Source organism: Monodon monoceros, unplaced genomic scaffold (assembly GCF_005190385.1).
Source record: "Monodon monoceros isolate NGI ecotype Baffin Bay Population unplaced genomic scaffold, NGI_Narwhal_1 Super_Scaffold_9, whole genome shotgun sequence".
Classification (NCBI taxonomy): domain Eukaryota; kingdom Metazoa; phylum Chordata; class Mammalia; order Artiodactyla; family Monodontidae; genus Monodon; species Monodon monoceros.
In genome coordinates this window covers 17,528,264-17,550,276 of record NW_021703786.1, presented here as the reverse complement: position 1 = coordinate 17,550,276, position 22,013 = coordinate 17,528,264, and the positions used below count along the sequence as shown (strand labels likewise).

The 22,013-nt window shown below is 48.9% G+C and overlaps 1 protein-coding gene across 2 annotated transcripts; it reads left to right on the top strand.

Moving 5' to 3' along the window:
• Positions 1-13,450: 13,450 nt before the first annotated feature.
• Positions 13,451-21,417, top strand: LOC114889276 (keratin, type I cytoskeletal 14-like). Of its 2 annotated transcripts, none has more exons than XM_029212392.1 (8): positions 13,451-13,464; positions 17,168-17,702; positions 18,967-19,049; positions 19,646-19,802; positions 19,957-20,118; positions 20,202-20,327; positions 20,428-20,650; positions 21,293-21,417. In XM_029212392.1, the coding sequence occupies exons 1-8, from the start codon at positions 13,451-13,453 to the stop codon at positions 21,415-21,417; spliced, it is 1,425 nt and encodes a 474-aa protein (XP_029068225.1). The 2 variants fall into 2 exon arrangements, with proteins under 2 accessions (XP_029068225.1, XP_029068224.1); XM_029212391.1 differs by lacking the exon at positions 13,451-13,464 and adding an exon at positions 20,741-20,787 and having other exon boundaries at positions 17,160-17,702; positions 20,428-20,648; positions 21,320-21,417.
• The last annotated feature ends 596 nt before the right edge of the window (positions 21,418-22,013 follow it).

The following is a 22,013-nucleotide window of genomic DNA, read 5'->3' as shown; positions in this document are numbered from 1 at the left end:
CTCAGATTCTTCATGCTCGAGTTATGTGTCAAAGTTGGTAAAATATTGTTTTAGATAATTGCATAAAGTGCTAAACAATGGCTGAAGTGAGAATTAATGATAGCCCATAAAGTGTATCTGCTGAAGTCAGTGACTTAGTGGTAAGCTGCTAAAGGTTTTGCGTTCTTTGGGATCATTGTTTCTGAGAGCTATTAAAAGCACTGTGTCACTCCTGATATCTGAGATAAGTGATTTCTTCCGTTTGCCTTCCCATTGCTGTAGCTTGCAGTTTAAAATCTTCTGATGGCTTCCTGAAACATAACACACATGAAGCTTTTGGTTTTGCCTGTCCCCAGCAAACTTAGACAGCACCTGGCATGTAAGGGACACTCAAGATTTGTGGATTAGAGCCATGGGTTTGATGTAGAAGACTCTGCTCTCTCTGGTCTCCATGGAACGTTCTCAGAAAGAAGATTCTTGGGGACAGGCTTCTCTAGATTCCATGTGCCTTTCATCACATTGCTCCAAGGTTGCCGCAGAAGAGAAAGCAAGTATCTTTTTGAGCTATGGAGGGGTGGAGTCGGGGCTGTGAGAGCTGAGGCACTGAGCAAGTGCAGCTCTTTATCTGGCCTCCCTCGGATGTGCTGCCCCTTCCTCTGATGTGCTGTGTGGTCACTGCCATGGGCAGACATAGCTCTGTGTCCCTGCTTCCCCATCTGTCCAGGACGCCAGAAGGGCTTTGAGCAGATTAAGGGGTGTTAAAGCATAAAAGGCTATTTGGAAGGAGAGTCCATTTCTGACTCGGTTCCCTGTTAACCCACTGATGGGGTCCAAATGTTTCTTTCCTACAATTATAAGATTATTACACCTAAAACAGATATGTTTTGTTCCTTCCAATTGTAACCAAGCAGGACCCTGTGGAGTCTTCCCGGGACAGACCCCTCCTCCATATCCTCTGTGGTAATGTAGCTCCTCTCTGAAGTACCCAGATAACAGTATCTCATGCATACTTCCTGAGTTTTTCTTTAAAAATGCTTTGCTGAAACCCTTCAGAGAGTTCGGGGATTTTTTTGGGCACGAGCCACCCGTTCTCCTTGCATGACCCTGCAAAAATATTTCTCTGCTCCAAAATCCGATGTCTTGGTTTGTTTGGCCCCGCTGTGCATAGGGCACAGGAACTTGCATACAGTAACACAGTTTTTATCTGCCATATGAATAGTGTGACAACATAAATGGAAATATAAAAAAACAAAACATTCATCCATTGTTCTGTCCCCAAGATTTTTATTCTCCTAGGCTCTTTTCTGGCCTCCTTATATGTGAGTACATGGCAAAGGTGACTTTCAAATATTTAAGGGGCTTCATTATTAAATGAATAAGTTAATAGAAATAAAAGACCAGGGCTTCCCTGGTGGCGCAGTGGTTGAGAGTCTGCCTGCCGATGCAGGGGACACGGGTTCGTGCCCTGGTCTGGGAAGATCCCACATACCGCGGAGTGGCTGGGCCCGTGAGCCATGGCCGCTGAGCCTGCGTGTCCGGAGCCTGTGCTCCGCAGTGGGAGAGGCCACAACAGTGAGAGGCCCGCGTACCGCAAAAAAAAGAAAAAAAAAAAAGAAAGAAAAGACCAGTATAAAAGGACATATGTACAAAGATATTTATTGCTGCATTATTTATAGTGGCTGAAAATGGAAAACCAAGTGACAACCGTTGGTAGTGTATAGTAAAGGGGATAGTGCCATAACCAAGCAGGACCCTATGGGGCCTTCCTGGGACAGACCCTTCCCCCATATCCTCTGCTTTAGCTCCTCTCTGAAGTACCTAGATAATAGTATCTGATGTACATTTCCTGAGTTGTTTTACAGATGCTAAAACCCCCACTAAATGGAATAATTTAACTACTTGATGACCATGAGCATGTAGCCCCCAGACCTACTGGAGCTTAAGGACTGAATAATTTTAACAGAGTAATACCACTCTGTTACCTCACCACCAACCAATCAGAGAACTGTGCATGAGCTGATCATATAACCTGGGACTCCCTTCCCTCACCTGGCCTTTAAAAATGTTTGGCTGATGATAGCCAACACTTATTGTTTGTAGTCTTTTTGATGGCCATCATCAAAAAGTCTACAAACGATAGATGTTGGAGAGGGTGTGGAGGAAAGGGAACCCTCCTACACTTTCGGTGGGAAAGTAAATTGGTACAGCCACTATGGAGAAAAGTATGGAGGTTCTTTAAAAAAGTAAAAATAGAGCTACCATATAATCCAGCAATCCCACTCCTGGACATACACCCAGAGAAAACCATGGTTTGAAAGGATACACGTACCCCAATGTTCATTGCACATTATTTACAATAGCCAAGACGTGGAAGCAATTTGTAGCAACATGGATAGACCTGGAGATTATCATACTAGGTAGAGTAAGTCAGACAGAGAAAGACAGATATCATATGATATTCTGCTTGTATGTGGAATCTAAAAAAAATGATACAAATGAATTTATTTACAAAACAGAAACAGACTCACAGACTTAGGAAACAAACTTATGGTTACCAAAGGGGAAAGGTGTGGGAGGGATAAATTGGGAGTTTGGGATTGACATACACCCACTACTATATTTAATATAGATAACCAGCAAGAACCTACTGTATAGCGCAGGGAACTCTGCTCAATATTCTGTAATGACCTAAATAGGAAAAGAACTTGAAAAAGAATAGATACAAGGATATGTATAACTGAATCACTTTGCTGTACACCTGTAACTAACATAACATTGTTAATCAACTATATACCCATATAAAATAAAAATTAAAAAAATGTTTTGCTGAAACCCATCGAGGAGTTCAGGCTTTTTGAGCATTAGCTGTCCCAGACTCCTTGTTTGGTGCCCTGTAATAAACGCTGCACTTTCCTTCACCACAACCCGGTGTCAGTAGATTGGCTTTACTGTGTGCAGGCAAGTGGACCCAAGTTTGGTGCAGTAACAGTACTCCACTCATACTATGGAACATTCAGCAGCTGTCATGATCAGTAAATTGGAGCTATGTCAGATGGCAAGAGAGGTTCCTTAAGTGTAGAAAAGCACTTGTAGGATATTGATCTCACTTGTGTGAATAAATAAAAGCCAGTCTCCCATTTATGTAAATGCATGTGTGTGTGTGTACAGTTATGAGCACCAAAAATATAAATGGGAACATATGCTGTGATTAGCATGGCTTACCTTGGTGGTAGGGTGGGAGACTGATGTGGTGGAGGGGGAGAGTAGAAGAGAAGAGGGGATACAAGAAAACAGGAAAGGAAAAAAAGTGCACACACTTTTATATATATACATAAAATTGTGTATGTATGTCTATGAACAAAGAAAATAAACAAAACAATTAAAAACCAAAGAATCAGTTTAGTTAATTTGTTGAATACCACATCAAATTCCTAGTTAAAAACAGATTGCACACACTAATATCCTGGACTGTCATTTTTTTTTTTTAAGGTTTCAATCATTGTGTATTTTTTTAACATCTTTATTGGAGTATAATTGCTTTATAATGCTGTGTTAGTTTCTGCTTTATAACAAAGTGAATCAGCTATACATATACATATGTTCCCATATCTCTTCCCTCTTGCGTCTCCCTCCTTCCCACCCTCCCTATCCCACCCCTCTAGGTGGTCACAGAGCACCGAGCTGACCTCCCTGTGCTATGCGGCTGCTTCCCACTAGCTATCTATTTTACAGTTGGTAGTGTGTATATGTCCATGCCACTCTCTCACTTCGTCCCAGCTTACCCTTCCCCCTCCCTGTTGGACTGTCAATCTTATATTGCTATATAAGAGTTTTTTTGTTACTTTATTGAAGTATAGTCGATTTACAATTTTAGGTTGATTTCTGCTGCACAGCAAAGTGATTCATTTATACACATATATAAGCATTCTTTTTCATATTCTTTCCCATTATGGTTTATCACAGGATATTGGATATAGTTCCCTGTGCTCTACAGTAGGACCTTGTTGTTTATCCATTCTATATATAACAGTTTGCATCTGCTAATCCCAAACTCCCAATCCATCCCTCTCCCTCACCCCCTCCACCTTGGCAACAGCAAGTCTGTTCTCTACATTTGTGAGTCTGTTTCACAGATAGGTTCATTTGTGTCATATTTTAGATTCCACACACAAGTGATATCACATGGTATTTGTCTTTCTCTTTCTGACTTACTTCACTTAGTATGATAATCTCTAGGTCCATCCATGTTGCTGCAAATGGCATTAGTTCATTCTTTTTTATGGCTGAGTTGTATTCCATCGTGTATACGTACCACATCTTCTTTATCCATTCACCTGTCGATGGACGTTTAGGTTGTTTCCAAGTCTGTGTTATTGTGAATAGTGCTGCTATGAACATAGGGGTGCATGTAGCTGTATGATAGATTATTAAAACCATCTTAAAGTTTAAGTGTAGAGTTCAGTAGTGTGAAATATATTCACGTTGTTGTGCAAGAGATCTCTAGAACTTCATCTTGCAACATTGAAACTCTATACCCACCCTTACACTAATTCTCTCCTCCCTCTTCCCAACCCTTGGTAGCCAGCTTTCTACTTTCTGTTTCTATGATTCTGGCCACTATAGGTACTTCCTATGAGTCGAATCACACAGCATTTGTCCTTTCTGTGTCTGGCTTATTTCACTTAGTGTGATGTCCTCCAGGTTCATCCATGTTGTGGCATGTGACACCATATAATAGATTTTTAAATTCACTTTGTATTTAGATAATAATATGGCTATACAAATCAAAAGTGACAACCAAAAAGAAAAAAATAAAACAAGCTTAAAGGAAGATCGTAGTCCCTTGCAGAAGGTAGTGTGGAATAGTGGAAGGAGGCAAGAGGACCACATGGGTTGAACTTGGAGCGTGACCTTGAGCCGATCTCTTCATCTCTCCAAGTCTCAGTTTCCTCTTCTGTAAATTTAGGATGTTGGCATCTACCTGAAGGGGTTCATGAAAGAATGAAAGGAGATAAAATGTGGACAAAGCACACAGTAGGCCCCCAATAAATGTTTGCTTGCTTCTTCCCTCTCTCTCGGACAGTTTTCAAAGCAGCCCGACCTGTTGCTGCCTCCTTTGATTCTTGCAGAAAGGCTGGGGGCAGGCTCTGTGTCCTGCGTGTTAAGGCTGAGATGAAGTGAACGCCTCCTCCCTGCCCGCTCTCTGCCAGGACTCCTTGCTATCTCCCCGTACCACACTCGTCCCATTTTACAGGTGGGGAAATAGAGGCTCAAGGAGGCTGAGCCACTTGCTGAAGGGCACGTGACTGGTAGGTGAGGTGTTAGAACGGTGTCCCCCCGACCCATCCCACTTCAGGGTAGATCTTCCAGATGAGCAGACCACTGGTCTCGTTTGACTTGTTCAGGTTTCCAGAGAAGGCGAGTTCCCGCAGGAGTCCAGTGACTCAGCCCATGTCCACTTAGAGGCTGTTCTGGGCCAGGTGTGCTGGGCTCAGGGTGAGGGCTATGGTGATCGATCAATCAGGAGCAGCCCTGGCCTTAAAGGAGGTGTTGATTTACAGCTACTACGTGGGGAAGGGCACTCTTTGTCTTTCTCCTAGAGGTGTCGCTGGTGTGTGCAGCGTGGTTCCGCAACCCGCCCCCCCCCGCCCCCCCCTCCTCCCAGGCCAAGCACCCCTGGGCAGCCCGGTCTTGGCCGCTGCCTCCCCTCCCCCTCCTCTTCCTCTAGGTAAGGCAGTGGGGCATTAACACCATGGAAATGGCCCATTGCTACAAATTGGGGCTTGATTTGTTGTGTTTTAGTGATTGTCCAGACTTAAGAAAGTCTAGGCTTTAACATTTCAAGAAGAAAAATGTTAAAAAAATGCAGATTAATCTGAAAAGTGTGTCATGTCTGTAGCCATTGCCCTCTGAATAGCGAAAATTACAAAAAAATATCCTTTCAGTATTTGGAATGTGATATTTGACTTAGCAAAGAGTTACTCACATCATTGGTAAATGACTGAAGTTAGGGCCTAGGCCTTTGTTGTTTCAGTTTTATCTTACCCCTTGACGTAAACACAAACTTTAACCAGCATTCATGTCAGAACAACACTTTATTATCAGCGGCAACCAGAGATTGCAAGAGTTTGGCAAAATCAGTGAAAGCATCCTATGGGAATCATTTGACTCTATGGACCTACAATTAAAGAGTATGCCTTATTATTTGTAAATTGCTGCTAGACATCCCTTATATTAATAAAATTTATAGATTATATATTTATAAAATTTATCAATATAATTGTGAATATAATTATATCATTTATGCATATACTGATTATAAATTTATATTATATATTATTTATGACTATTACATATTTATAATATAAAATTATATAATATAATGAATATATTAATATAACATGCAATTAATATAATAATAAATAATGATACATTAGAATATATGATATATAACTATATAATATATTATGTGTAATATATAGTTATACATTATAAAATTACATATTTATTATAATTTGTAACATATTCTGTATTATTATATAATACATATACAATATATTGTAAAATTATATATTAGTCTATGTAATATATGTACAATATATTATAAAATTATATATTAGTAAATTATATATTATTTGTGTGTAATGTATATATTTCCCCTCTCCCTGGATATCTGGTGGGTAAACATTTACCAGCATACCACTGGCATATATAGTTAAAACCCAAAAGCTCAGGTGCCTCAGTTTGGGTTTTAGAAGCAGATCCTTAGACAAAAATTTCAAGTGCAAGAAGTGTTTTGGGTGATGTCTCATGAAACACCATTAGGAAGTGGGAAGTGAGACAGGGAGGGAAAGGAAGCTAATAAGGGCTGTGTTATCAAGCAAGTGAACACTGTGGACAAATGGAGCTTAATCCCACCAGGGAACTCCCACCTCAGTGTTCTTTCCAAAGGACGAGGGAGCTGGGGTATTTATCCTCCCATTCCATCAGTCTCAGGCAGGGGGAGTGGCATTAACCCCCCCAGCACTCTGGCCTGTCCTGTACATTGGCAGAATGGGCTCTTGTGGCCAGAGAAGGTCCTCAGGCAAGTCTCTGCTGCTGACAAATCTGGCCAGTAAGTGCCTAGGAGAAGTGACGAGAACTTGGTGGTAAACCCTGTGATGCTGCCAGGGGTTGGCTTTATGGAGCATCCTGGCAGCTTTGGGACAGTTGCGCGTTCAGTGGCAGCTGGAAGGGGCTCAGCACTTGGGGACTGAGGCCCAGGGAGCTTCCTTGCCTTTTCCTCTCTAAGTCTATAACATGGATACTGTAACCTTCCCCAAGAGGCTTAGGATTAAGTGATAATATCGGTGGTAGTGCCTAGCCCAGGGCTCAGGAAATGAAAGCTCTAAGTGTCTTTCAGAGTCTATGAAGACAGATTCTTCTCAGACCTCAGACCTTAGAAGATATTTATCTCTCTTGACAGTCAGATGTGCCTCCTTTTTAGTTAGTGAGAGTTTTATATTTCATCATGTTTCCTTTTTTGTCTTGGCTGCCGGGAAACCCAGAGCTAGAGGTCAGGTCTACCAGCCTCTTCCCCATAGTTACAACCACCTCCCTTTTTTTTTTTTTTGCGGTACGCGGGCCTCTCACTGCTGTGGCCTCTCCCGTTGCGGAGCACAGGCTCCGGACGCGCAGGCTCAGCGGCCATGGCTCACGGGCCCAGCCGCTCCGTGGCATGTGGGATCTTCCTGGACCGGGGCACGAACCCGCGTCCCCCGCATCGGCAGGCGGACTCTCAACCACAGCGTTACCAGGGAAGCCCCCACCTCCCTTTTGCAGGAGACACAAATTGGGGTGGCTGCTTAGATCATAGAGGTTGGGGCCAAATCTGTGCCCCTCACTTTTTCTGATACTAGACCTTTACTCCTTGGTTGGGCCTTGGGGCTGTGGGGCAAGTATGCCTGCTGGGTTGGTCATATAGGATTCTGGCTACTGGCCACATCAGGCCATGCAGGTGGCCTTTCCTGGGTTTTTTTCAAATTCGAGTTGATCCTCTCTAGCCAAGAGGCTGATGGATGAGTTTAGGACTGCCTTCAGCCATGGTTCCAGCCTTTTGTGTGTGTGTGTGTGTGTGTGTGTGTGTGTGTGTGTGTGTGTGTGCGCGCGCACGTGCGCACATTACAGAGAGAGAGAGAGAATGATGAATCAATGAATTGCCTCTTTTTGAAACTAATTCAATTTGGGTTTCTGTCTTTTGCAACCAAAACATGTTCATCAATATACTCTATTATCTAATTCTTGATTTATTTTACTTTAATGGACACTTTTAGTTTTATTATACATGAGGTAAGTTTTATGTTATAAATTTTTTTCTTTTTTAAAATTGAACTATAGTTGATTGACAATATTTAGGTATACAGCAAAGTAGATTCAGTTATACATGTATATATATATATATATATATACACATATATTCTTTTTCAGCTTCTTTTCCATTATAGGATATTACAAGATATTGAATATAGTTCCCTGTGCTGTACAGTAAATCCTTGTTGCTTATCTATTTTATATATAGTAGTGTATATCTGTTAATCTCATACTCCTAATTTATCCCTCCCCTTCCTCTTTTCCCTTTGGTAACCATAAGTTTGTTTTCTATGTTTGTGAGTCTGTTTCTGTTTTGTACATAAGTTCATTTGTATCACATTTTAGATTCCCACATATAAATGATATCATATAATATTTGTCTTTCTCTGCCTGACTTACTTCACTTAGTACGATAATCTCTAGGTCCATCTATGTTGCTGCAAATGGCATTACTTCATTCTTTTTATGGCTGAGTAATATTCAATTGTATGTATACCACATCTTCTTTATCCATTCATCTGCTGATGGACACTTAGGTTGCTATCATGCCTTGGCTATTATAAATACTGCTGCTATGAACATTGGGGTGCATGTATCCTTTCAAAATAGAGTTTTCATTTTTTCCAGACATATGCCCAGGAGTGGGATTGCTGGATCATATGGGTAACTCTATTTTTAGTTTTTTAAGGAACCTCCATACTGTTTTCCATAGTGGCTGCATCAATTTTCATTCCCACCAATATTGTAGGAGGGTTCCCTTCCACACCCTCTCTAGCATTAATTATTTGTAGCCTTTTTGATGATGCCCGTTTTTTGATGGGGTTGTTTGGTTTTTGATATTGAGCTGTATGAACTATCTGTATATTTGGGAAATTAACTCCTTGTCAGCTGCATCGTTTGCAAATGTTTTCTCCCAGCCTGTGTCTTTTTGTTTTGTTTATGGTTTCTTTTGCTGTGCTGTACATGTGTCTTTTCTCATAAGCTGCCCAGTCCCCTCTTTTGGAAGTGAGTGACATAGAAATGGGTATGTGTATGTGTCTGAGGACAGATGTTGCCCCCGTTCCATCGACAGCCAGGGCTGCTTGGAGAACCAGGTAATGCCGAGTGACTGGTGGGACTTCCCTGGTCTCGGGGCCTCACTGGAATCCCTGAGCTGCTGCTTCCCCACCTCCCTCAGTCCCCGGGGGGTGGTGGTGCGGGGGGGACGGTGCTGGACCTCCAACCTCAGAATGTGGGTCCCTGCCTTTTCCCCTCACACCTAAGCCGTCCTGCTGACTCTTCCCTGGCAGGGCTTCCGCATCTACCAGTTCCCAGAGACTCCGCCCTGGCCAGGCCCTCGCCGACTCACCAGCTCATCACCGTGGCCTGCCGACCTCAGCAGCTCTCTGGAGGCCTCCCTCCTCCTGTCGCTCTGACGCCCCAGCGCTCTCCTGGACTCCCCTTTGTTCTTTGCTTGAATTGCGATACCTGTTTTCCATTTGTGCTCACCCCCTGCCCGCCCTTGACCTCTAGGGCTTCATTTAAAGTAAGTTTTTAGCTAAAAATTTCTTCTGTGCCAAGCACCATGCTGGCTACTAGCCATGAATTGTCTACTCCTCTCAATAATCCTGCGAGGGAGGAACTATTATTTTGCCCATTTGATAGGAAACAGGCTCAGAGGGCTGCAGTGACTTGTCCAAAATCACACAGCTGGTCAGTGGGGGAGCCCAGGCTAGAACCCCAAGTGTGACTCCTCCGTGTCTCAGCCTGGGGGGAGGGGTGAGCTGCACGGCCTTGAACCTGGTCCCCCACCTCTGACTGGTGGAAACTGCTCCTTTCTTTCTACCCTTCAGGCTGGAAAGCCTTGCCATTCTTGCGGGGTCTCCCGTACCCTCTCCCAGGGCCTGTTGCTCAAGGCTCCTGACACAGCTCTTGTGATTCCTGGATGCTGAAGTTGCTGGCGCTGGTGTTCTCACAGCCACGCCCCTGTCTGGGAATGCTGCCTCCCACTTCACCCATGCAGGGATCTTCCTTCTTTCAAACCTGAGTCAAACCTTTCCAAGAAGGCTTCCATGTGCTACCCAGCTCCCCGGCGGCTCCTCAGTTCTGGGCTCCCCTCAGCCTACGGAGCAGAGAAGGCTCTAGGCTCATTTGCCCTCTCGCTTTAGACTGGATGTCCCCAAGCATAAGGGCTGTGTCTCCCCTGTCAGACCAGAGTAATTACAGTAAATTAACACACTGAACACCTACTACATGAGAGAGACACTTTGTGGCTGGCCCCCGAAGGCACTGTAGTAAACTATAATGGGGGCTGCACAGATCATAGAAGTACTGGGAGCGCTGAAAAAGGGGAAATCCAGGTGATCTGAGGTGAGGGGGTGGGACTCCCTGGGAGAGAAGTCCGCCAAACCCGTCCCTTATCTGGATAAGGGCAAGCAGCATCTTCCTTCCCCCTTTTCCCTTTGCTCCCCCCTCTCCCAAAGTGTGTTCCACACGGACGCCAGAGTAGCCCTTGTAAACACACCTGACAGTGTCATTGCCCTTCTTAGGACCCTTCAGTGCCCCCAGAGTTGTCAGGATAAAGTCTGAGCTCCTTAGCACGGCCTTTGTCCCCCAGCCTCTGCTCTCAGTTCCATCAGGCAGATCCAGCCTTCAGCAGTGTGCTCCAGCAATGCTTAAGTGCTTGCATTCTCCAACAGACCCATGTCTCACGCCTATGTGTCTTTGCTCAGGTGCTTCCCTGAGCAAATGGGATGTCCTTCCTCACTTCCTTAGCTTGCTTAGCATCTATTCATCATCAAGGTTCAGCTAAGTTAAGAACTCCTCTAGGATGCTTGCCCACCTTGGGATGGGGGGGATGACTTCCCTTTCTCTGTGTTCCATCCATCCTTCACCCCCCAGCCCACCCATCAACCCAACCATCATCCATCCACCTTCCATTTTTCTATTTATCCATCCATTATCCTTCCATCCATCCATCCATCTGCCCACTCACCTGCCAATCCATCCATCCGTCCATCCATCCATCCATCCATCCATCCATCCATCCATCCATCCTTCCACATTTCCTTACCATCTTCCCTTTCCTCCCTTCCTCCCTTCCTTGCCCCTCTCTCTTTCTCTTCTGTCTTTCACTGAGCATCTACTTTATGCCACACAGTCTACAGAAATCATATCTTAAATCTGTCTGTTGAACTGAGGCTTGGCCTCAAAGAGTGTGAGAGTTGGGCAGAAAGAGAAGACAGAAGAGGAAATTCAGGCAGAGGCTGGGAGATGAGTGGGGATGTAGGGGTTAGTGAGAGAACTGGGCTGCTGGGGTGGAGCTCAGTTTGCACTGGGCATCACGGGTTATTGGCTGGAGAACTTAAGTCTTATTTTTCTTGAACAGGGAGCTAATAGAGGGTTAGTGAATCCATCTGTTGCTGGCCTTTTGTTACCTAACTGTTAATGTTCTTAACAACCCGAACGTGATTCTGGGGTTCAGGCACAGCTCTTTTCACCCTATACATTCTCACCCTGCCTAGCTCAGATTGCTGGCTAACAATCGTTAAACACTTGGCACTTTCAAAGTAAGTTCTGTTGTGTGACTTTGAACATGACCTTTCCCCTCTCTGGACCTCAGTTTCCCCATCTGTAAAGTTAAGAGACTTGTCTAGATGACCCCTGAAGCCCTTTCTGGCTCAGACTTTTGGGGACCCTCTGGCAGGAGGGGACCTGTCTTTGAAAAGTGAGGCTTACAGCCCAGGCAAGCTGGGATTGAATCCTGGCTGAGAAGCTTCCTTGCTGTGGACACTTGAGAATTTCCTCAACCTCTGAAACTTCTGCATCTAAAACGTGGGATGGTCAGTCTCTGTTCTATCAGCTCTAGCAGCTGGCAGGCTCAGACGGGCCCATGGACACGGAAACACTTGAATCAGCCTATCTGTTGGGTCAGCGCAGGTTCTCACAGGATGCTTGGCCCAGACGGGCAGTCTGACCTGGGAAACCAGCGGGTGGTAGAGCTTTCTAGGGGACAGGGCACCCAGGTGTTCCAGGCTCCTGATTGCCTCCTGGGCCTGCAATCCTACCTGCCAGCCTGCTCCTGGCCCCCATGCTAGCCCTGCATTTCTGGCGACAGACACTCAGGTCCAGGTCAGTTCAGGTCCCAGACTGTCATTCTTAGAAGTGACAGCCCTCAGCTCTAGGAGACTTAACCCTTGCTGTACAGAGGTGGCTGGGACCTGGGGAGAGGGATGGACAAAGTGAAGGGGCCTGGGCAGGGGAGAGTGTGGAGAGATGAGGAAGGAAGGGCAGGGGACACAGAACTCTGTCAGGAGGAGATGAGAAGCCCAGCCCTGGGCAGACCCTGGAGGGAAAGGTGGTCTGAGAATCGCAAGGAGGGCTCCAACTGGTTACTTGACTGTGAACCTTTCTGGACCTCAGACTTCCTACCTGTGACATGGGGAGGACCTTGACTCTCCCTTCCTTTCCCCCATGGCTGGTGGGGAGCTAAGAAAAGACTCTAGACATCAGTGGTTAGAGAAACACTTGGTATCTCTTAAGGGAAGAGGCCTGGGAATACCTTAGGGCACAGAAATGGTTTGAGGGGGCCCAGACTGGCTTTGGGGCTGGACAAGAGAGGAAGAAAGAGTTCTTTCTTGGGCCTGGACCACTCCCCCAATCTCTCCTAAAAGCCACAGTCCCTCAAGTATGGATAAATGAGGCTCTAGAGCCAGTGGGCATCACGAGCTCCTTCCCTCCACTGATGGATGCAAAAACCAGTGGGTGCAAGTTTAAAGAGAAACAGGATAAGTTGCATAGTCTCAAAGTATCTTCCTCAAAGTATTTATTAGTTTCAGCAAGAAAAATAATATCACAGTGGAGAAACCTAGTAAACCCCACCTTAGCCAATGAACAAGGTTAATGTCACCAACCCTAAGAGACATCAACACACGGATGCCTGAGATGATGCACTGAGAAGACCACAATGACACTTCTGTGTTTTTCTTGCCAAAATGCATCACCTCAATCTGATGTTGAGAAAATATCAGAAAAACCCAAACCGAGGGGTATTTTCAAAATAACCGACCAGTACGCTTCAAAAGTGTCAAGGTCTTAAAAGACAAGGAACGACGACGAGGGACTGTCACAGACTGCAGGAGACATGACAACAAGTGAGTGGAATCCTGGATTGGATCCTGCAACAAAAAAGGATCATTGGTGGAAAAGCTGGTGAAATTCAAGTCTGTCGTTAATTAACAGTATTGGGTCAATGTTAATGTGTTGGTTTTGATCGTTGTATAATGTTTATGTGATCTGTTCATATTAGGGGAAGCTGGGTGAAGGGTACACACAGACTCTGTACAAATTTTGCAACTTTTTCTGAAAGTTTAAAATTATTTCAAAATAAAAAGTTAAAAAAAAAGAGCCCTCTCCCCGAGCCGTTGTCTATGTGCGAAGGAGTCAGAGAAACTGGGTGATGGGGAGTGTGGATCAGAGACCTGAGAATTCTGTGCTTCCCTGCTGCTCCCTCCCTGGCATCCTTACATGTTGAGTTAGAGCTGCTCCCAGAAGCCTTCTGGACTGGCCCTGCCAACATCTCATCACAACCATCCCTCCAACAAATTTTCACCACTGCCTCTGCAACACGGATGGTTCCGGGTCTGTTACATGGTGTAGTGGGTTGAATAGTGTCCCGCTCAAATTCATGTGCACCTGGAACCTCAGAATGTGAACTGATTTGGAAATAGGGGCTTTGCAGATGTAAGAATTGAGAGAAGATCATACTGGATTAGGGTGGGCGCTAAATCCAGTGAGTGTCCTTAGATAGAAAAGGACACATGGAGACACAGAGACACACGTGCTGTCCACGTGAAGACAGAGGCAGAGATTGGAGTTTTGTTGCCACAAACCAAGGAATGCATGGAGCCGCCAGAAGTTGGCAGAGGCAAGGAAGGATTCTCTCCCAGCACATCCATAGGGAGTGTGGCACCTTAATTTTAGACTTCACGCCTCCAGGACGGTGAGAGAAGATTTTCGGTTGTTTTTAACCACCAGGTTTGTGACAATTTACTTCTGCAGCCCCAGGAAATGAATACACACGAATTGCACTTTCCTTATGTTTGTTCATATCTTCAGTAATTCTGATGTGTAGCCTCTCTTTCCTTTCAGGCTGCGGGCTTCCAAAGAGACAGTCTCCTCCATTAGACAGGGCTCTGAGAGTAGGGCCTGTGCCTCCCTCCTCAGACTGGGCTGTCCCTAGGTCCCCTCCTTCCTTAGGATCCCATCCCCTGTGTGGTTCTCAGCACACAGTGTGAGCTCTGTGGGGGCTGCCTCGCCCTGCCCCTTCACCAGTTTGGATTGGCACTGGTCCGCCCTACCACAGGCTGGTGCTGGGAGACTCACCAACCACAAGACGCACTGCCCCAGGCTCCTGACATGCCACACAAAGTCTGCCTGGGACTCCAGAGGTGGGGGGTGGGGTGGGTACTCCAGCTCCAACAGACAACCTTCCATCACATTAACCACAGCTGCCCCCCCGAAAGCTGCCTCTCTTCAAAATGTCAGGAACCCCGGGCTGGGCTACTTGCATCTAGATCCCTGTGTGCAGGGGGAAGGGGACTGGCCTTAGGATCTGAGTCAGGGTCTAGTCCTGGGTGAGGGAGGAGATCAGACTTGATTCCCATGCTGGGATTCCAGGGTCCATGGAGGTAGGGAGGGGGCAAAGGTCTCTTCCTAGATGGTGTGTGTGAATTTATATGTCATGGGTTCCCTACCCTGTTTGTCTTTTGGAATCCCCTTGGAGAGGGGCAAGGAGGGAGGCTCTTTTGGGTTCCACTGAATCAAGTGAGAGGGAAGAAGAGCTTTTCCTGTGTCCCGTGCTCCAGGGATTCTATCCGTGGTTCCCTGTGGTGGAGAGAGGGTGGTAGGTGGCACAGAGGAAGTGGATGTTGGGCTCTGCACCCACTGGTGTCCCCCCGGCTCCCTCTGGATGCTGCATTCTTCTCTGGAGAGCACCCCACCCGTGCTCCACCCCACAGCTGACTGCAACATCTCCTAACAAAGGCTTCCTCCTTCAGCCCAAATCCCTGCTGCCTCTCACTGAGGAAGATGTAGGGCTGGGCCGGGGCTGCGGGAATCTCCTCTGGAAGGAGATTACGGGTCCCTGTCAGGCGTGGTCACTCGCTTACTCACATACTCACGCACTTGAGCGTCCTCAGCATGGCAGTTTTGTGGAGCCCACAGCCTCGAGTGTCTGTCTCAGCATTGTCTTCTGAGCCCCAGTGGCAGGGGGCGGGGAGGCAGCTCCCTGACCTCTGCTTTGGGTTAGGGTGGGGGGAGAGGGAGGCACCGCTTCCCTTCAGGGAGCCATTGATCCTAGGAGGAGTGTTGGAACCTCCAGCAGGAGCTGTTAGGACCTGTCTGGGGAGATGGGACGCGTCAGGCAGCCCCAGACACGACCACATTCCTCCCAACATGCCTGCCGGGGTCCGTGGGAATGAGGGGCGGCAGGAGGGTGGGGTGAGGCCGAAGGGGGTGCCTTTGGAGGTTGTCTGGGAGACCTGGCATAGCTGAGGTCCCCATATACAAACCTCCGAGGCAGAACTTGATGGACCCCTGGACGTGTCCCCTGACCCTCGCGGCCTCAGTAGTCCGGGACCCTTGAGTTCACTTTCAGGTGCCTGCACTCCTCCCGTCACCGAAAACAAACAAACAAACCCCAAACATCCTTTGAGTCGGCTCCACAAGGGGCTCAAACAAGTGTGCCTGAGCCAGACCCTCCCACGAGGGGCTGCCCTGGGGGCCTGAGAAAACACCTGGGGCTGGAAGCAAAAAGGCCCCCTCCAGTCCTGTTCCAGTAGTGTTGCTTCACCCCCCTCTGGGGCCCAGACTGGGCTACAACAGTACTACCCAGACTTTGTGCCACGCTCAGCTTACAAAACCCTTTCACATCCATTGCCACGTTGAATTCTCAGTGCTGACTCTGCAGTACTCCCACTTTACAGATGAGCAAACTGAGACTCCAAGGAGGGTCAGGGCCTGGGTCACACAGGAGTAAAGAGCAGAGTCAGGACTCAGTCTGACTCCATGCTCTTTCCCAGTGTCTCCTGTGACACCACCTGCCCTTGGCCAGACTGAGCAGCCAATGCCATGGGCCCATCCACAGATGTGTGGAGGATCTTAGGGTCTGTGCCTAGGGCTGGGGAGAGCTGCCTGGATTTCCCTTTACTGGGGGTGTCGGGAGAGAAGCCTGAGCCACCTGACTACTGGCTGGGCATCGGGGATGTGACAGGCCCCATGGTACAGTCCAGCAGGTCAGAGTTGGGAGGGCCCCAAAACCTTGTTTCTTTTATGGATGGTAATGCTGAGGGGGTGTCTCTGTGCCCCGTGTGACCTTGCCATGCTGGTGTTCCTCCTGGAACACGGAGTGCTGGGCTTCCTCTAGGTGGATGTCAGAGACCCACCTAGTTAATGGGGACTAACAAGTCACTAGGTTTATGGTGCAGAGACCGTCTCCCACCACCTGGCCGAGCCCAGCATGCAGAGGGCTGTGCTCCCAGGGCCCAAAGGGAAAGTGTAGCCTGTAGGCCCATACCTCCTCCTGTGACTCACACCTGGTGGGACAAGAAACCCGAAACACTCCGAACAATGAGTTTCCAGTAAAATATGACAGACATGATGGGGCGGAGGCGAGGAGGGATCTGACTGGGAGTTGGCACTGTCCCCTGGGTGATGAAAGCCAAGGGGAATGGAAAATGCCAGGCCCGCCCTCACCCAGGAGTATAAAGCCTTGCATCCTTTCCTAACTCACCTAAGCACCTTTCTCTTCTCTCTGCCGACTCACTCGCTCGCTCACTTCCCTCCTTGACACCATGACTAGCCGTCAGGGCACCTCTTCCAGCTCCATGAAGGGCTCCTATGTCATCGGCGGTGGCTCCAGCTGCGGGTCTTCCGTCAGGGCCGGGGGCTCCTTCCGGGCCCCCAGCAACTACGGGGGCCTGTCCTCCTCCCGCTACTCCTCCGGGGGTGTCTGCGGGATGGGGGGCGGCTATGGAGGCAACTACAGCAGCAGCAGCAGCTTCGGTGGGGCCATGGGTAGTGGCTTCGGTGGAGGATACGGCGGTGGCGCTGGTGGCGGCTACGGTGGTGGCTTCGGTGGTGGCTTCGGTGGTGGCTCAGGTGGTGGCTTGGGTGGCGGCTTTGGCGGTGGTGATGGGCTCCTGGTGGGCAGTGAGAAGGTGACCATGCAGAACCTCAACGACCGCCTGGCCTCCTACCTGGAAAAGGTACGTGCCCTGGAGGAGGCCAACACTGACCTGGAGGTGAGGATCCGCGACTGGTACCAGAAGCAACGGCCCACTGAGATCAGGGACTACAGCGCCTACTTCAGGACCATCGAGGACCTGAGGAACAAGGTGCGTGGACCAGGCAGCGGGAGGTACCGTTCCAGCCAGCTCATTTAGGAGCGACGGCTGGCTCAGGCCACTGGTTGCTTGGGATCCTTAGGCAGAAGAGCTTCCAGCTCCAGATCCCTTCTTTTGGCTCTAGATGCCTCCAACAGAGCTGGTCTATGAGAAGATGGTCTCCCTTCCCCTATCTTGTTCATGCCTCTCTGAGCTCCAGATTCTCAGACCACAAGAGACCAGGGATTCCTACCCTTACATTTTACAGAGGAAGAAGCTGAAGCTTTGGGCTGTCTGCCCAAGGTCACACAGCAAATTAATGGCCGAGCCAAGGCTAAAGCCCTAGTGCCCCACCTGCCAGTACAGGAGGCAGCAACCCGTTCTCCAGCACAGGGGAGGAGCGAGGCTCTAACTGCTCCAGGCTAAACATCCAAGTCACTCATTAGCTCATTAGTCTGGGCTGTGGCGGCTGCTGCCCATGCGCCCTGGCACGGGGAGGGGTGGCCCCTCCCCACAGCCAGGAGGGCATGGAAAACCCACAGAGACAATCACTGGTGGCCCACTTTACGTGCCCTGCATAGGAGAGGGCCTGGGGGGCTTGTGTTATCTGACTCCAGCCCCCGTTCCTTGCTCCCATGTCACCCCAGGAATCTGCTGACCCTGCTTCCCTTGGTGTCTGGCTCTGATGCTTTGAGTGGATTAGGGAAATCAGACGATGAGGGAGGGAACTCTAGCCAGTCCAGGGTTCTACCTTTTTTTGCTTTCCTTTTGCTTCTTCTTTTCGAATCCCCTGTGCCAGCTGGACCTCAACTTTTGGGAAAGCCCCACTTTGAGGTCCTGTGCTCTGAAGACTTGAAAAGGAGTGTACGTGCCTACAGAGGACTGGCAGGGCTGACTTGTGCAGTGAGAGCAGAATTCAAATCCGGAAGGGGGCCTGGAGAGTCCGGTCACTCCCCTCCTCTGTGGGTAGGGCACTTGAGGGCCTGAGACTCATCTCAGGCTTTGCAGCAACTCAGTGGTAGATACAGGATCAGAACTCAAGGGCTTTTTATCTAAGGTCAGGGCTCTTTCTACCCATTCTGCTGACCACGAGTAGCCAAGTCCTGGGTCAAATCTGGACCACTGTGAGTTATCCTTTAGGCTGCCGTGGCAAAGGCTTGTGGGGAGTAGCAGGGACTCAGGCAGAAGCATGAAAGCAAAGTCCTGATGCAGGCTGCAGTCAGGTCTGGCTAGTGCTGTCCACTGGACCAATGACCTGTGCCCTTTCCACCTGCAGATCCTTGCGGCCACTGTGGACAATGCTAATATCGTGCTGCAGGTTGACAATGCCCGCCTGGCCGCTGATGACTTCCGCACCAAGTGAGTTTGCAGCGGTGTTTCAGAGCATCCAGTCTCCCCTGGGTTGGGCATTTTTGGAGAAGTGTTCCCTGAACAGAGCTGGAATGTGCCACAATGGCTGTGTTGAAAACCCCTTGGGGTGTTTGTAAAAATACAAGACTCTTGGGCCCCACCTTTGGGGTTTGGATTCAGTTATTATTATTATTTTTTCATTCAGTTATTTTTAATAGGCTACCTGGGTGATCCTGACCCACAGCCAGATTAGGGGGCCACTGCTTTAGGGAGGGGCAGTCCCCACTTCCCCACCTGCCCCTGAAGTGCAGGAGGTAGTCATATCTGGAGGCCTTGTGTGCTACTGGCTGGCTGAAGCCAGAAGCATCGCCCCTCCGTGAATTCTATAGCACGATCAACCGTCTTATTCTTGGCACTGTCCCCCTCCCCAGAATTTCAGATCTGAGGAATAATGGGCTCTGTGTCCATCCATGCCATCTTCAAGACTGGCTCACTAAACCGCCCACAGGATGCCGACTATGGGCAGAAGCTGCAGGGGGAAGAGAACAGAGCCTTCAGTGTGACCAGGGAGGGTGTCTCATTCCTTTTTCCCTGGGTCATTCCAGGTACGAGACGGAGCTGAACTTGCGCTTGAGCGTGGAGGCCGACATCAACGGCCTCCGCAGGGTGCTGGACGAGCTGACCCTGGCCAGAGCCGACCTGGAGATGCAGATCGAGAGCCTGAAGGAGGAGCTGGCCTACCTCCGGAAGAACCACGAGGAGGTGAGAACCAAATGGAAAAGCCAGCTTAGAGGGTTAGCTGGGAGGGAAGAGATGGTGGAGAGGAATGTTCAGACCTGGAACACCTCTGACTAGGGAGCCCTAATCGGTTGCCATAGTGAGGCCCCTGACTGTGGACCGTTCTTTGGTTGTGCAGGAAATGACTATCCTGCGAGGCCAGGTGGGCGGGGATGTCAACGTGGAGATGGATGCCGTCCCCGGCGTGGACCTGAGCCGCATCCTGAACGAGATGCGCGAACAGTACGAGAAGATGGCGGAGAAGAACCGCAAGGATGCCGAAGACTGGTTCTTCAGCAAGGTGGGTGGCATTCGGAGTGGAAGGGACCCAGGACGCCTGCCTCCGTGGAACTTCCAGTGCCAACGATGTTTTCTTTTCTGCAGACAGAGGAACTGAACCGCGAGGTGGCCAGCAACAGCGAGATGGTGCAGAGCAGCAAGAGCGAGATCTCAGAGCTCCGGCGCACCATGCAGAACCTGGAGATCGAGCTGCAGTCCCATCTCAGCATGGTAGGGGCGCTGCCAGGCCTGGGGGGTGGCATGCCCAGGGCACTGGAGGGAGAGAATGACCACCCTCATGGATTCCTGATCTTCTTTCCTTCCCTCACAGAAATCATCCCTGGAGAACAGCCTGGAGGAAACCAAAAACCGCTACTGCCTGCAGCTGTCCCAGCTCCAGGGGCTGATCTGCAACGTGGAGGAGCAGCTGGCCCAGCTGCGCTGCGAGATGGAACAGCAGAGCCAGGAGTACAAGATGCTGCTGGACGTGAAGACGCGGCTGGAGCAGGAGATCGCCACCTATCGCCGCCTGCTGGAGGGCGAGGATGCCCAGTGAGTACGGGCCCCCTCCCAGTCCCGCCCCGCCCTGTTCACTCACTGCCTCCTGTGTGTCTGATCATTTTGCCCCTTTTCTGTCTTCACAGCTTCTCCTCCTCCCAGTTCTCCTCTGGCTCTCAGTCATCCAGAGATGGTAAGAATTTCCTCCTCATCAAGCCTGGACTCAAGACCACCCCCTGTCTCCCAGCATGTCTAGGATGTTAGATGGGGGCTTCTGGAGGGGTTGAGCTAGGGTTTTCTCACCCAGTATCCCTTATGCACCTCTGTGGGTAGAAGAAGCCATTTTCTAAACCCTCCTTATGGCGAGGAGTTGGTGGCCCCCTATTTGTGGCAGATCCCATAGTTTTGGCGGTCAGCATCAGGGACAGAGCCCCACATGGGTCTTCCCACCAAGACCAGTCCATTTGGGCAGATCTGGATGGAACCATTTTGGGCTGAGTTATTAGGAAGCTCCAGTCTGAAGACACAGACTCTGCCCCTGACCTTAGGGAGCTCTAGTCTGAAAGAAATGTGTTGATGATATCCGTGCCGGGGCGAGAGCAGGGGGTGAAGTGGTAATCAGGGGAGAGGGCAGCAGGGAGACAGTTTGTTTAAGTGCCCTCGCACTCCTGATTTCTCCATTGCCTATCCGCCGCTGATAACGCCCTCTCTCCCCTCTTCCCCAGTGACCTCCTCCAGTCGTCAGATTCGCACCAAAGTCTTGGATGTGCACGATGGCAAGGTGGTGTCCTCCCACGAGCAGATCGTTCGCACCAAGAACTAAAGCTGCTCTGCGCTGTTCAGGCCTAGGAATCTCCCCATGTGGACACAGATTTCACTGGGTGAATCCCCTGTCCTGTCCCCCACCCCCCCCACCGCAAGCACTTCACACCTGAGCCCTGTTTCACCCTTGCTCCTCCCAGCAATCAATAAAGCTTCATTATCTGAGTTGCACAACTCTTGCCTCTGCCTGGTCATTGTCAGGAGGGGTGGTGGGGAGAAAGCGGAGGAAGCATCTCTTTGGAGCTCTCATAGCACCTGGCTATGGCATCCAGGACTGGGAGAAAGGACCTGGGGGCAGATCAGGCTCAGGTCCCAAGATTGCTTTCGCCATCGCAGAAGATACATGTGTGTACCAGGTCATTTGTGGTGTCTCCTGGGGCATGGAGGAACATGCATTCATCTACTCACTGATCCATTTACTTATTCATTCAACAGGTATTATTAGTGACTTTTGTAAGCCAGACACTGTGCTAGGTGAGGGATTTCTTAACACTTTGGTCTTTAGGGATTCCTTTGAGTATATATTGAAAACTGTAGATCTCATCCCATGCCCAATAAGCATACAGACATTTGCGTATAATTCATGAGATTCACGGG

Excerpts from the sequence above, each read along its gene's own strand:
- LOC114889276 (XM_029212391.1), top strand. The coding sequence starts at position 17,160 with ATGACTAGCCGTCAGGGCACCTCTTCCAGCTCCATGAAGGGCTCCTAT. Across the intron at positions 20,119-20,201 it reads AAGACTGGTTCTTCAGCAAG|ACAGAGGAACTGAACCGCGA; the intron begins GTGGGTGGCATT and ends TCTTTTCTGCAG. Across the intron at positions 20,788-21,319 it reads CTCTCAGTCATCCAGAGATG|TGACCTCCTCCAGTCGTCAG; the intron begins GTAAGAATTTCC and ends CCTCTTCCCCAG.